A 16800-nucleotide genomic window follows, 5' to 3' on the forward strand; every position below is an offset into this window, starting at 1 on the left:
GATAGCAGAATACAGGAGGTTGATAAACCGTGACTGCACATGAGCACCGGCGGTGTTAGTCTTCAGTATTTAGGGTTTCTCAGAGAGCCTGTTTGACTGGATTTGCCCCTTCAGTCAAAATGACAACCTAGCAAGAAAGTTATCATGTTACACATATTTTCAAAGGGACAAAGGCGAAAACAAAGATTAGGTTAATTTAGTTCAGTTTCCAACATCATCACTAGATAAATGAACTTACATAACCCGCATTACAGCAGTCTCCGTCTTTGTTCAGCTGTGTCCAGTGAGTGAATGAGGCAGTCAGTCAGTAAATTTTTAACATCACATTGGCAATGCTACAGCTATGTCGTAACGAGAATAAGTTTAACGTTGCTAATTTAAGATAGCCAAGAAGAATCTTTTGAAGTCTGTTCAATTGTGAGTATGAAGTGGCCGAAGATGGAACCATTGATTCTGGCTCAAATCCGTGAAGGAAATGTTTATAACTAAGCACGTTTTCTCCTGTTAGTAGTATGTAACCCTGTTTGATTGGCACACAGTGCCAGCTGATGAATCTACACCCAGTACTTACAGTGGACGTCGACTTGTACGCCATGCTCTCCTGGTGGATGAATGCCATTATCTGCCGTACATCTGTACCAGCCCCCACTGGATCTAGTCACACGACTAATGGTGTAGATAGGACTGGGCCCGTCCTGCAGGCTGACATCTTTATGGTACCAAGAGAAGGAGGTTGGTGCAGGGTTAGCTCCCTTGACTGAACAGTTGAGAGCCACATTTGACTCGTTGATCCTGAACGTAAACCCGGAACATGGCGTCACGGCGTGTATTTCAACTGTAGGAGAATCTGCAATAACATTATACTTCTATATTAATGAGAAACAAATTGTCATATGCAAGTATGCGATTGCGCTGGGAAAGTACATCCAGGGCAAGGTGTGTATAGCATTTTAATGCAGTGTTACTAAGTAACAAATAGATGCACGTACGTTTATATGTACGTGAGGAAAGCAGGGAAGGATGTGAAGACGACAAACCAAGGGGAGACTATTCATATTCAAACAGAATACAAACGTGCAAAGCGCGATTTCCGTCGTTTACATCGACAGGCAAAGCGAAAACAACGAAAAGAACTATCTCGTGAACTCGAAATTACATCAGAAACTGAGATTAATACCTTCTTTAAATCTGTGCGTAAACATAGACGCCTGCGGTCAACGGTTGACCAATTAGTGTTTAACAATACCCAAGCGGACACACCAGAGGCCATTTGTAACCTGTGGGGTGCTTACTATGCTAACCTTGCCTTACCGCACCACGCCGAAATGTTTGAAGATGAAGTTAAAGCATCTGTTGATAAGAAACTAGCAGATATAATTTCACATGCTAATGATTCTAGTCATGCTGACGCTGTACTATATGCCGATATCCAGAGTTAAAACAACATCTGGTCAATCTAAATCGTAATAAATACCCCGGACCAGATCATGTAAACAATGAACACCTTATCTATGGAGGTGACGCGCTGGTCGAAAAGCTTTGCGTCTTATATAACGCAATTATGAAAGCTGTCTACTTTCCCAGTATCCTTAGATTGGGCATGATTGTTCCATTTACAAAGGAAAAGGTTCAAAATGCGACCCCAAAAACTACAGGGGTATCACCGGTACCTCCTGTATAGGAAAACTATTTGAAAAACTATTACTCTCACGTCTGCAATGTTATATAAGTCATATTAATCCTTATTTTCCAGACCCTCTCCAATTTGGATTTAGAAAAGAACATGGTGCCATTATGTTAACGTTCATGCTCAATGATTGCGTAACATATTATGTTGAGCGTGGCTCACAAGTCTTTTCAGCGTTTCTCGATAATGAGAAAACCTTTGATCGCGTTTGGCATAACGGTCTATTCCTAAAACTCTACAATTTGGGTATAACGGGAAGCATGTGGAATCTGCTATATCATAGCTACACCTGCAGCTCTTCTTTTGTAATGTACAACGGAAATAGCTCAGATACATTTGAAGTAAAACAAGGTGTAGGACAAGGTAGAGTCCTGTCTGCATGGTTCTTCCTTGTCTTTATTAATGATTTATTAACTGAACTAAGACGCAGTAACAATGGTATATGTGTATATGGTATAGACGTGCCATCAATCCTGTTAGCCGATGATACGACACTGTTACGCACCACCCCGTGTGGGCTGCAGAATTCACTTCACATTGTCTCGAATTATGCTTCCCGATGGCGCCTAACATACAATGCATCTAAAAGCACTGTTGTAGTTTTTCGGAAAGGAAAACAATCTTGTCCTGAGCTTTCATTCTCGTTTTGTGACGTCGCAATTAATACAAGTTCAGCAGTAGAATATGGTGGTGTTCTACTTTCATCAGATCTGTCTTGTAAAGACAGAGTTCTCGCTAACTGTCAAAAGGCCAGGCAAACTATATATTCCTTACGCTCACTGGGTCTTAACAACACTGATTTACATCCTGTTACATGTGTTAATATATGGAAAAGAATGATTTTACCTACAAGTTTCTATGGCTGTGAAACCATGCCTCCGCTATAAGGCAAAAACATTGATTTGCAGGAAAATACCCAACGATATTTTGCTAAATGTATTCAAGGGTTCAACAGACGTATGTCAACAGATTCTGTGTGTGCCAACCTATGTCTCTGGACAATGGTTGGGTACATTGATAAGTGTAGATTGCTATTTATAGGAAGATTATGTAACAACGCTTGTCATTCATCAACGAAAACGATGTTCTGTACATTCTTATCACTAACTGTTCACTTAGATATTAACTCACGCAGTATTTGCAAAACTTTGTTATGTACTGTACGGAAGTATAATCTATTGAAATATGTAGTAACTTTTGTCGAAACTGGTATTTTTCCGTCAAAGACAGCTTGGAGAAGAATAGTTGTAAGTTCTATCTTGTCTTATGAAGAAGCCCAATGGAAATTGAGACTCTCCATAAGAGAACATATGTCCAGATATGCTGTAATACACCAAACACTGAGTCTACATAGACTTTACACTCTAATGTATTTGTACCCAGACTATAATGCACGTATACAACTTACTGTACTAGTCGGCTCTAAAGCCAAATTCTCAAAGGAATGTACGCTTTGTAATAAGTACTGCCATGACCATGATGCCCACCGTATTTTACATTGTGAATCTGTAATGGGCCAACGAAATCATTTTTATATGACACTACTTGACATACTGGATATAGATATATATGTATTCATTGAAATACTGGATGATGAAGATGCCCTTGTACTCTTTTGTGGTGCCACACTTCAGATCCCTGATCTTGACGAAACAGCATGGCAAACCATCACATTACACTTTTCAAACTATATCTATGCCTTAAAAGACTCTTTGATGTATACTTTCTAAACTACCACTCATGAAAATATCCATCTTCTATAAATATGTGTGCTTTGCTAATATCATATGTATATGTGTAGTTGACTGATATCATAAATGCTTAATCTTCGAATGTATTTTGGAGGAAATAAAGACATTCATTCATTCATTCATTCATATAAAACATGATGAGATTACCAAGTAATGATTCGATTCCTTGTTTTTGCCTTTATGTATCTAAATGGTATTAATCATGCATACAATGCATGATGAACTTGTTTGTATCTAGCACATGGATATACCCTGGTTTCGTTCTGTTAGCAGGACTGATGAGAAGGAAGTACTAGTCAGGTTCTGTATCTTACACAAATTATGTGTTACAGATTATTTTAGAGGTGGTGGTATGTGGTCCTGTGTGACGATGAGAGCTCTTAGATGGGTGACAGTGTTTGGCGGACAGACTCCTGGGAGTTTCTAGGATTTCAACCCTGCCTCACGACGAAGCAAACGTGACACATGTGGTCTCACCTTAGGCACCATGTTCATCAACTGCCTTTATTCACCCATTTGTGAATGGGTACCCGGTGGATAAGTCACATGACTGTTAACCTTCCGGCGCCTCAAGGCGGTTTGGGCTATCCCAGGTAATAATGTTAATAATGCGCTTTGCGATTCAACCGGTGCTTTATAAATAGCCATTATTACATTACTATCATTAATTCTAAGATGCTTCGGTGAAAGATCAAAGGTGCCGACAATACTTTATCAGACGATAATGTCGCATCCCGTTTCTTGGTTTGCAGTTGCATTACACATCTAACATCACCGTGGAAACATTACGTTTATGTTTTCCGACGGATACAATGTCTCATAGTTCGACTCTTACAGAGACACGGTAATGTTGGCAATGTTTACATTCCCACAATGCAATCGTGGAATGTCGCTTGACTTGTCAGCTTCCTCTGAATGTACTGATCTAAACTTTCGTTGGTAGTAGAAATGAGGCAGTCATATTGCCTTGTATGGTTTAAGAGAATCACGAATGTAATTAAAATGATCTAGAGAAGATATTTAACCCGAACATAAACCATCACCAAACTCTTCATCATTTGTTTTTCTAGTAACCCTTGTCTTAACGTAGGGGGCTGACACGTCAAAAGAACAGCGCGTTAGTTAGCCCTGTGCGAGGATTCTTAATTTAGGTCACAGACGCCGCCGTCTGTATTCTGCCATAGATTAATCGAAATTAGGTTTAGAAATTATTGAATACAGCATCTTAGAAAAGAAATACATTTCGTTTTACCACCATGTATAGTGTAATAAAGCACACTTTCACCCTGAACTATTACAACGTTAAAGCACTCGGACGCTTGTGTCAGGGGGAAAGTTTACTTTATTACACTATACATGGTGGTAGAGCGAACTGTATTTCTTAAATATTGTCACTTAACATACCACCACCTTTAATTAAGTATAACATAACACGCACATAACTTCACAAACACATTTTTACTCACATTGCACCTCCAGGGTTACAGACGCATGTGAGTGTTTCGTCTGTGGTCCTTCCGAGCAGGATGTGACCTTGTTGGTGGCTTTACAGACATATATTCCAGCGTCATCCTTATGTATGTCTCTCAGACGAAGAGTCCCATTCTCAGAGATCCTTCGACCTACAACTTTCTTTGTCCAGACTACTGACGTCACTTCCGGTATTGCGTCTGCTGTACATTGGAGTGTCAAGTCTTCGGATTCAGTGACGACTCTCTTAGTATCGCCAACATGCACAGTTGGTGGATCTGAAAAATGGATATGATGTGCAGAATATTTGTCACATTGCTCGCATGTGTGCCATATGTGCTGTATGTGTTGGTGAGTCTGGCTTATGGCGGGAATTGTGTTCGTATTGCACACTGGACAGAACATGTCGTGAAAAGGAGTTAAAATCAGGAGCCAGTAGAACACCATTAAATACGAAAATGCTTCACGTTTCCATGTCATGATCTGGAAATCATGGAGATCTGGAGTTAAACATGTGTTTTACAACATGGATGTCCAGTGGAGTCATTTTGAATGATACTCACAGCAGCTGTGCGACTACTTTTATGTAACTACTACTACTTCCACTACTAACAAACTACTACATATTGTGTGTGTGTGTGTGTGTGGGGGGGGTGGGGGGGGGGGGGGGGGTGGGGGGGGGGGGGGGTGGGGGTTACTTGCTGTTGCTATATCTATATAACCACTGAAAACAATTTGTCAGATTAATTGTTGTATATGTCTGTATGCCTGTTTGTGTGTTTATCTGTCTGTACGCTTCTGTATGTCTGTTTATCGATGTGCCTGTGTGTTTGTTTGTGTGTATACCCGTGTGTGTGCTTGTCGGTATGCCCGTAAGTGTGTTTAACATGACAATGTTCGGGTAATAGTACAGACCCACTGACATGTCTTGCCTCAGTGGATACACATTTTGCAGTACATAGTGTGGAACAAGAGGGACACAGTTGTCTTGTTAAGTCAGTTACTGAATCTACACCCAGTACTTACAGTGGACGTAGACTGTCACATCATCCTCTCCTGGCGGAGATATGCCATTATCTGCCGTACATCTGTACTGACCCCCAGTGGATCTATTCACACTATTGATGGTGTAGATCGGACTGGGCCCGTTCTGAAGGGTGGCATCTTCATGGTACCAAGTGAAGGAGGCTGGTGCAGGGTTAGCTCCCTTGACTGAACAGTTGAGAGCCACATTGGACTCGCTGACCAGGAACGTAAACCCGGAACATGGCGTCACTGTGTGTATTTCAACTGTTGGGGGATCTGGAATAACATTTCAATCAATATGAATCAGAAAACAAAATGTGATATGTCTCAGCACACTTGGAAAGTAGTACAGGACCTGGGGTGTACAATAAACGTTGGAGGATCTGCACGTATGTGTCACATTAGATAAAATATTTATATATTCCTGTATGCTGTTTGAAAGTGTATTTTTATAAATGTATAGATAATTTCAAAATTTGCCCTTTTTACACCCTCCGTGCAAAGTCCTCGTTATGCCAGGACTCAGACATCGAAAGTATCGAGGAATTTGACTTCAAGTGGCAGTATCTTTTTCAGTCACACAGCTGTTCGATCAAGGGTGACAAAATATGTATGCCAGTAGCATATCTACATTTACCTGATAAATCTAAATCTAAACTATGAGGCATTGATGTAAATAGGTGTGGATTAGCTGTATTGGAAGCATGCATGTTGTGGGGACTACTCATTGTGAATGGTCGAGGAGGACATCACATGACACGCCTGGTTCAGTCACATGTCAGTCACGTGAATCATAAGCAATGAATCTGGTTTAGTTGACTATATACTAGTAACAGCTAATTGTTTGCATTCTATAATAGATATCTCTCACTCAAAACCTGACTCTGGTGATCTTCCAGTTTCCTTTCATTTTACATGTTAATTAAATATAGTAGTATATACAATGGGGGTTTTAAAACACTTTCAAGAAAAGTCTCTACAAAGCCTTATTTACTAAATAAGGCTTTGGTTGGGTCCTTAGCTCTTGCTACTATTACCCCTACTACTTAACGTGTGTTGGAGGTAACACTGTGCCGTACGGTACGATCAATAATTCTTCTCTTACAAACCCCCTACCCGGCCCATCCCTCAAGTAGTACAAGTTAGGTTCGTCGGCTTTTATATCCACTTTATCTATGTTGTAAGTTTTGACTGACCATATAGGATCGGTGGCCCGCTTACGGCTATCACCCTCGTGTTCCCCCGGCTGGTATAGATACCTCACTAGGGCCCTATCTGGTATCTGTTTCTCCTTCCCACGCAATGGAGCGGCCAACTCTGCAACTATTGATTTTAGTTTGATAGCGTCTGCCGGTTTCTTACCGGTGAGACGGGTGACTTCATGGTTGATTGCCGACACCACCTTGGGTAACCTCGTGACCCATTCAGTCGATCGTTTTCCAGGGGTGGCCATCTCCCTAGCATACTGATGGCCGAACAAGTGCTCAGCCAAAGTCCTATTAAATCTCTCAACTATGGCTTGGCTGCGATGGGCTCCGGCCGTGCCACGCCTGACCTTTGTATCGTGTTTGGCTAGCAGTTGTGACACGGCACCCATGAACTCCCGTCTGGGGTCAACTTGCAGCTCTGTTGGCCACGTCAGCGGGCTGCGTTTGTATATGCGTTCCAATCCTCTGGCTACCTGGGCCGAATCTTTCATGGTCAAGGGTTCGGCTTCCTTGTAATGACTGGCTACGTCCACTACGGTTAAGGCATACTTGTACCTCTTGTCGTGGGGTAGGAACAGTAGGCCTGCCTGGTGAACGCTATTAGGTATGTTAATACCGAACCTCCTTCTAGGCACGTAGCGTGGTGCCGGCAAATAGATCTGCCACAGGGCTTGTTTTTCAAGCCACGCTTTGGCTTCCTCCGGGGGTACTCGCGGTATTTTAGTTAGCTTATCTACTGCGCTAGCTCCTTTCCAGTACCCACGCGGGCTGTAGTAAATAGCCTCAAATTTTTTCATGTCCATACGCGTATGTGTTTATCCCATCAATAGCTATCCAACGTTTCATGTCCATAGGCGACAGGGACGTCTTGTTTATAGTCAGTCCGTATATCTTATGTCCATCACTTCTAAGTGTGTTCATTTTATGCCTAAAGGTACGGGTCTTGAACAGGGCTTCCTTGAATCTGGCGTGTTTGATGTGTTGTTTCACCACATACTTCTTAACCCCCTTAGCCTTCCGGATCTCACTATTGTCGGCTTTCAGTATGGAGTACATCTTAGGTCTCAAACCTATGTACTCGGCTATGGGCGTGCCAGCACACTCGTCCTTCATCTTACCTAGGACCTTTTTATTTACCGTACTGTGTATGGCATGGGTCTTAGGGTAGTCGCTGGTGTCGTATAAATCGAGGTGTTTTTTCATGTCCTCGTACACGTCCTCGGTTCGAATTTCTAACAGCAGGGAATCCGTGTCAGTGTACAGCACTTCACACCTGTCACCGTACTGTTTCTTGAGCTCGTTGTAGTAAAAGTCGTACATCAGGTGTTTGGATAAATCGAGGATGCTCATCCCCACGTAAACAGGCCGGTTGAATTTTATGTGGCTTTTCTTCATGTGTAGGGCAACCAGGTTGTCTGTGAATATCTTACTACGGTTGAATGCTGGACTGGCTATCAATCTCCTGAGCTTGTCTTCCTCACTCGACCGAACCAGCTTCACGGTCACGCGTTTCCTCAGGTTCTCCATAGTCTTACCAAACACCCAGTTGTTCATGAGCTTGTAGAGATTTTTCTCAAAATCACTGGTGGCTTTTTTTCGTAGGTCTGTGTTCATTCTGATGTAGGGCTCCATCCATGGGCTCTGGTCGAACATGAGCACCCTGTGTATTTTGGTCAGCCTCATACCCAACGATAGGTACAGCTGTAGGTTGCGATAGTGAACGATGTACTTGGTCTTATTCATTAAGTTAGGAACGAGTTTTTCAACGTCTGTCACACGCCCACCTAACAAGTTATGTTGGTACTCAGACATCCAGTCTGGGTTAACCCTCATACGTTCGGGGGCCAGGGGGTAGCTGTTGTGCGATGTGTGTAATTCCTTGGTATACTCTAAGTCAACCTCGAGGATATAACCTTTGTTCGAATCTGGTGCAACCCCCATAACATCAACGTGGGGTACCCATTCGAATCCCCCTGTAGGTAGATACTGGCTCATGGCCCAGCCGTACAGGTTGTTTGCGTCGAGGTAGAGAATGTGATTGGTTGGCTTGTTAGGATCGTAACCTTTCACGTATTGATTATTTGCTTTCGCGTATCGTTTGGATGCCATGGAAATCCCACCTCGCAAGCCTTTCTCAATGAATAGGTGCATGTCGTAATCTGTGAGCAATTCCAAATTAACTCCGGTCTTTTTAAGCAAGGCGTCCCACGACAGACCTGGGCTGGTGTAATACCATGCGAGGTCGAGTTTATACTGCTTGAAACACGTCCGCCTAAACGTCTCAAACACGTCGGCTAACAGCAGTACATCTGTCCTCAAGTACAGGTCGTGATAATCACCCAGGTTCTTACAACCCAGTTTATTCCATAGGTTAGTCGCGTGCGAGTAATCATCTCGTGAGACGGACGCCTCATTCAGCTTGCTATAAAAGCAGTCAATAGGGGGTAGTCTGGTCTCGGTGAACTTGACCCAACTATCCATGTACTCATAGGGGTACACACCCTTCCTCATAAGCAGGGGTCTAGTCTCGGCGTCTGTGTAAGTAGTATAGGGAATGGGGGTTTTAAAACACTTGCATTCATTACACACATTAACACTGAAATGTTCTGACTGAAGAAATTCATTCCGAATCGTACTGCATACTGACAGTTCAACTTCCTGATTTACATTGCGTCCCATTTGTAGTTCGACGCACCATCTAACGTCACACCGCTATCAATGCTTACAGCATTGGTCTTGATTATATTAGTAGTATAGGGAATGGGGGTTTTAAAACACTTTCAAGAAAAGTCTCTACAAAGCCTTATTTACTAAATAAGGCTTTGGTTGGGCCCTTAGCTCTTGCTACTATTACCCCTACTACTTAACGTGTGTTGGAGGTAACACTGTGCCTATGTCACGTTTATATCGATGAAACAGTTTAACGTGAACCGCCTACGATCACTTTGGTGTTCGTAATAAAGGCTTGCTGGGCTTTTTGTATCCCCTGTTCTATGTACTTTTTTTTCTCGTCCTCGCTGATAGCAGACTTACGAGACTTGGATCGAATATCTTGTTTCATTCCGTTATATTTTGTGAGTTCAGAGATGATTGAACGAAACTCCTCTTCTGAGATCTTACTGTCAGAGAGTGCCGTGGAAATACGCTCACTCACTGTGTTGAGCTTTGCTTCGGCCAGAACCCTGATCTCGTCGTGTTTCAATGCCTTACGATGCAGTCTGCGTGATACTAACTTAAGCGCCAACCCTGCCAACCCTGCCACCCCAGCTGTTATTTCAATACCTAGCACTATAGGTGCAGCCACGATGGTAGCTAACAACCCAACACCTGCCGCCCCTAGTCCCATGCTGGTTGCCATAAGGGTAGTGTCAGCCCCGTCCACGATATTGAAAGCTCTATGGTACTTTTTACATAGTGCTTTCCGCGTGTCACGGTCTTGTTCTAGTTGGCGTTTCACATCACATAACTGCCTCAAGCGGAACCCATCTACGGTTTCCAGCGTCTTTGCTACTTCCTCTACGACTGGGTACAGGCCCATCCTATAATATATATTTTGAAAGATATTAATTGGGTTTCAGTTAAAAGGCTATCAATGAATTTGAAGCCTACAAGGGATAGATCATTACCAATGATAATAGGTGAGAGGCTAATAGACTTTTCTGTTGTAATAAAAACCCCACTGAGGCTTATTAAACGTTTTATAGAACTCGTGGGGGTATTCCGTTGTATAACAATACGACAATATTGGTCTAAGTGTTCGGTATACCAGTGTATTACCAACCCGGGTAAAATTTGGCGTCCTTTCGAGGAGTTTACCTGGTCAAAATACGTAAAGACGACTTCTATGATGAGTGTGTAGGGGGAGGATATTCTATCAAGAGATCCCGGGATTAAATAATTACTGCTAAATGTTAATTTATTATCTAATCCAGAACTTAACCCATTTGTTTCGGTATACAAAAGTATCGGAGATCCTAAGTGATTCTCCGGAATGAAATCCCCGGGCCAGATACCGTTGTTCCTAATCTTAGAGATCTGCCACGTATCTGCGTCTATTGTGATATAAGGTGAGGTGAGTGTTAAGTTGATCAGCCATTTGGGCTCTTTTAAATCTGATAACGACACCCGTCTGTACACGTTGTCTTTGAAGTGCAGGATATATAAGGTGTCTTCCTCACCAGGCTGATCGAATCCCTCCGTATCTCCTAGGTCGTTAAGCGTAGTGTTGGGACGATGACTGGTCATTATTATACTATTACGATATAATTTCCAACTGGTTTTCTGATAATAATTCATGGGTGAACTTCATACCCATGAAGTGTATGTTGTCAGGCAGGAAGATCTTGGTTAGTGATATCTTGTTTTCCACGATCACGTTGACCCCCTGCAGACTGGTAAACGTTGCAAACTTGATACTGGTGTCGTTTCCCCCACCCGAGTTTGATCCCCTTCACGATCTCGACATCATTCCCCGATGGTTCCCCTAGGTAGACTTTGATGATCAGTGTTGAGTTTGCTGGTAGACTCTCTAGTATACTGACCACGCCTTCGAATTCAGACACCAACTGCAATGTCACGTTTTGTATGGCCGGTTTACTCGATAGTATGTGGGCTGCCATAGTTTCAAGTGGGCTGACGACTACGCTACGTCTCTGAGTTGGGACGTAAGCCACGAGCAGGGTTCCATTGTTCACGACTTTGTTTAGGTGGTTGTCTTTGTTATCCGTGAATACGTAGGGGGAGCCGAGCCTAATATTGAGAAACCAGTCGTTATCGGGTAACAACACCCACTTGTCATCTTCGGTGAAGACGAGCATATATGGCTTGTTTCGGGCGACGGTAGTGCTCTCAACATCGTCTAAGTCGAACAGTTTACCCCCGAACGATGGGTATATTATCCAGTTATTACCGGTGTTGACAAGGGCGTACTTAGTGTTGATTTTTGCTCTTGTGGTATCTACTATATCACTTAGGGTTCCACCGGAGGGGACTTCAACGCGTTTGTAAATGTTGTTTTTCAGTTGCAAGGCGTACGATTTACCATCTACTCCGGGAGCGTCGAAACCGCGCGTGTCTCCGAGGTCGGAGATCCCGATATTGACGCATTTTTTCACTCCGGGCCATTGTGCGCTGGTCATTTTACATGAAGCGTTAAGCTGAGGTATCCTATATTTACAGGATTATGATTCATATCTAACACCGATATTATCAGCTCAGGTATGTTGCCCTGGGTTAATCTCTTATACTGCCGTGGTGAAAACGACTCGGTTCTACCGTCGTTGTATTTCTCAGTTTTCACCGGCACTGCTCTCAGTGTAGTGGAAGGGTGACCTCCTTGAATGTTGTACGTTGTGCTCACCTGACCGAGATGAATGTACAGCTCTCGGTACGGTACTAGATCGGGTAACTTCATGCCTGTGACGGTTGTTGTTGGTTTTATCTCGTCAGGAGACATACCGAGTATCCTCGCTAATGGTCGGCCGAGCCTCAAGGAGGTTCTTCCGTTGTTGATTAACACCACTGTACCGTTTGAGTCGTTCATCTTGAGTTCGGCTCCCAGGGGTTTGAAGACCTCGTCGTTTAGAGAGCACACGCTGTAGTAGCCGTCAGTTATCTGGCTGCGAGTTCCACTGACGAACAGCTTATTGTTGCTGGCGTTGATGTTAGTCCATTGCGGTAGATAGGTGATATCGCAGAGTGCGACTTCGAGTTGGCCTGACGTGTTATCGATCGCGTGCGTCAGCTGAACGGCCTCACCGCTCGTTATTCCTGGAAGTGTTATGTACATATTATAATATATAAATTATATATTATAATATGGACTTAGCACACTTGAAAATCGTGGTGGTAGGTAGTATGGGGTTTAAAACAACCTTTATTAATATCTTTGAAAACTATATCGTGACCGTTAATAACGCGCAGGCGGTGGTAAACTGGAATCAAAACCCAATGCAGTTTTGGCAGAACCAACTCAACTTTGCTGTGAGGTGTGCGACGACAGGGTCGGGTGTGACACTAGACTACGGTATAGACGAACTGAGTAAGGCAGTCATTTTGTTTCATATTTATTATCAAACGAGACGAATATTGAAGGAAATAAGTGCTCCTCTTCCCCAAGATAAAGCGTGGAGTATGACGAATAACCCCTATGATAAACGCGCTTATGAACGTGTTTGTGGGGAGTTTGAGATTCCAACAAATAAAGACTTTCGCCTTCCTGGTGTGAACCATGGTCTCGGTATAGTTCTCGTGTACTTCTACAGGTCCGGAACATATATGGCCGGTTCTGCAGATGGTACATACAACCCAAACCGTCATACATTTACAGGCCCCACAACGAATGAAAAGATCCATGTCAGCTGTATAAAGCAAACCAATCCTGATGCAGCCACAGCCTGGACTAAAATGATCTCAAAAACATCGAAAGAATTCACTCGTGCTGGTACAATACGCTTGAACGACTCGATTCGAACGTACGTGTGGGCGCTGTTGGGTGCGCAGTCGATGACGCGTTCCAACATCCTCGGTAAGGGAACTGCTTACGACGCTCAGAAACAGTTCGTTGCCAACGTTGAGGATGCTATCAATTCTCCAGTTGATCTCCCCCGGGCCATCGACCGTTACGAAAACGTGTTAGAATACGCCAGATCGAAAGTCAACTATGTGTTCGGCGTGGGGCTGTACATGGCTCCGAGTGATATGCAACTGAGAGTAAAGTGGTGGGTTATAACAACAAAATAGTCATAGCCACGGCGGATCAAAAGTTGGGTATCAACCCCGATATTAACACCCCCTATATCCCACACATCCCACCACGTGAAACGGGTATAGTGGCGCCACCCCCGGAGTCTAAAGTTCATGTGGGGGTACCCCACACACACCCCCATATTCAGGCCACCAATCAGCAGCATATTGATAATAAAACGGCCCTGGTGGTTGGTGGGGTAGCTTTGGGGCTTATTTGGTTAAAAATTTCTTAGCCGCTACGTACACCAGACCCGCCACGGCGACAATGGCTGCCCACAGGTTTTGACTGAGCCACGTGGCAGTTTTAGCCAGAGCGCCCAACAACCACGAGACGATGCTACCCAGGATGCCTGGGAGGGCTTCGGCGGCTTTACCAGCCAGTTTAGCTAGGCCTTCCCCGAGTTTTTTTATCCAGTCTTTAACCCCACCGCCGCCGGCAGGTGTGGGGGGTGTGGGGGGAACTCCCACAGTACCCCCTGTCAGTGACACCACCAGGGTTGATATGATGAAACCCAATGCAGTCAGAATGCTGGCGATGGTGATCCCTTGCTCCCGGAACAATATCCGAATCCTGTCTGCTAACGTGGTGTCTCAGTGGAGGACTTGATTGATGGTTTCCCGCACACGGTTGGTCTGGGATCTAAGCTTTTCTTTGTAGCCGGAGTCTCCAACCAGGTCTGCCTTTCATCTTCCAAATTACGTATTCGTTCCTCGATGGTGGCTTTCATAGACTCGTCCTCAGTTTCACCGAGTTTTTCCTTTTCATAGGCGATGTGGTCGTCTATCTCACTCATTTTGGCCGTGCTTTTCCAGAGCTGACCACGAATGGTTTGCATCAACAGGTCCAACCCCTTCAGTTCCCGAAAGGTAATTTCGAGACCCGGGAAGGGCTTGTTCTTGTAGTCGGCCAACACCTTTTCAATATCATAAGTCATGTTTTGATCCGATGTGGCGCCCCTGATGCCTTCCAGACTTTGAACTAACTTCGGAGGATACTGCTTAGGTCGCGCGCCACCGTAATCTATGAAGCCTAGTTCATCGCGGACAAAGTTACTCCCATGTCGACTGCTCAGTGTTGATAAAGCAAGCGGTTCTCTCGTGCGTTTATGCACGAGATTGATCTCCGGGTGAGCCTTCAAACGCAGCGTGCCATTGCTATCGAGGGTAAACCTGGAATAGTTCCTTCCCAACGGCTTGAGTTTGGATTTATTTTCAACTGCGTTGTAATAATCGTCGACGGCGCCCTCCATGAGTGAGCCACCTTGCGAGAATGAGGTCTCCTGGTCATCATTGAATGCCTGGGCACTATCGTCCCACATATCATCCATAGGTATGTCTTCATCCATTATTTAGTATTAAAAATATATTTCATTTATATATAACAATGTACGGCAGAAAATTAGATCCTTTCAGAAGATTGAGAGAGCCATTAGGAGCCAGAGCCGTGCGCCAGTCGGTGACCATCACCAACAATCCCAGCAAGATAGACCAGAGTCAAACTCTGCTGGTTAGATTTCCAGACCTTGGTGAGAATGACCTCATTGTACCAGGCACTGTTCGACTGGCGTTCAATATCACGTTGACCTCCGACAACAACAAACGCGAGCTAGTGCGGAACGTGGGTCGAGCTATCATCAAGAAAACGACCGTCAAGATCAGCGGTAACGAGGTGCTGAGTATCGACGACAGCGACGTGTTTCACTGCTACGGGGATCTCTGGAAAAGCGAGGGAGAACGAGTCAATGATGTGTACCAGGGCATCAGCAAATCAACCCGGTCGCGCATAGGGTATGCCTTCACGCCAGACCAGCTAGACAAGCTATCGGACGGTGAAAAGGCCATCGCTCGAGCATACGGGAATCGATTCTGCGTGCCGCTCGACTTCGAGTTGCTCACGGGACACGCGCCGTTTTACCAGGCCGCGCTGGGTGATAGGCTCGAATACGAGCTCACGTTTAACGACTATAGCAAAGTAGTGCGTACGCCGAACGGTGATGAGGCCAGTTATGCCATAGACAACATCTCTCTGGAGTTCGACATGGTCACTAGCCCGGAGCTGGCCAGGCAGGTTCGAAGCCAGTACTCTGGGAAGATGGCTATCCTGTACGATCGCGTACTGAGGCATAGATCAGTCGTGCGAGATAAGAGCGACACTGTGTGGAATATCAACCTGAACGTGCCGGCGCGATCGATGAAAGGTATCCTGGTCGTCCCCGTGGAGGATTACGAGCCATTCCGGAGGGACAGCGAGAAGTTTTTCAACCCCGAGATTGAAAAGGTGGAAGTGACCATCGAGGGCGTGCCCAACCAGCTGTTCAGTCATGGTATGAGACCACACCAGCAGTGGGATGAGATAAAAAAGCTACCAATGGGGGATTACATAACAAAGGACCTGGACCTCGGCTCCGTGCAGATCGGTGAATACCTGACCACCAAGTACGCCCTATGGTTGGACATGCGATCCACGGATGATGATAAACTGCACGGTAGCGGGCGCCGTATAGATAACGGCAGCGAAGGGATAACCATCCAGATTACTAAGAAGGCTCAACCCGCTGGTAAGTTGAAATTATATCTGTACGTTATTATGGACGCGCAACTTAATATAGACAATGGGAGATTCGTGCAAGCCATCTATTGACCTCCCCACTGACCCACACTGCGCCATAGTGTGCGGGCAGACTGGTTGTGGGAAGACCGTTTTCGTGTTGGATATGTTGGAGGGTTACTACAAGGATGTGTTCGATAACATCGTTATCATGTGCCCTACTCTGAGCATGAATAAAACGTACGCGCAACCTTGGGTGATGACGGACCCCGACGTACACAAAATCGACCCTGGAACACGCCTGCAGGACTGGTTGAAAGCTCTTCACGAGAAATTTAAAGGGGAACCGACGCTGTTCATACT

At 44.6% G+C, this 16800-nt stretch overlaps 1 protein-coding gene across 1 annotated transcript in view; it reads right to left on the reverse strand.

Annotated features, from left to right (window-relative positions):
* Positions 1 to 554: 554 nt before the first annotated feature.
* LOC137270006 (lachesin-like) overlaps positions 555 to 16800 on the reverse strand; it is a 48244-nt gene continuing 31998 nt past the window's right edge. Inside the window, exons 3-5 of the mRNA XM_067803820.1 lie at positions 5935 to 6210; positions 4905 to 5186; positions 555 to 847 (exon numbers count right to left, since the gene is read on the reverse strand). Of these exons, the coding sequence (XP_067659921.1) occupies positions 555 to 847; positions 4905 to 5186; positions 5935 to 6210 (851 nt within the window). The remainder of the gene's footprint in view (positions 848 to 4904; positions 5187 to 5934; positions 6211 to 16800) is intronic.

This window comes from Haliotis asinina, unplaced genomic scaffold (genome assembly GCF_037392515.1).
Source record: "Haliotis asinina isolate JCU_RB_2024 unplaced genomic scaffold, JCU_Hal_asi_v2 scaffold_26, whole genome shotgun sequence".
NCBI classification, from domain to species: Eukaryota; Metazoa; Mollusca; class Gastropoda; order Lepetellida; family Haliotidae; genus Haliotis; species Haliotis asinina.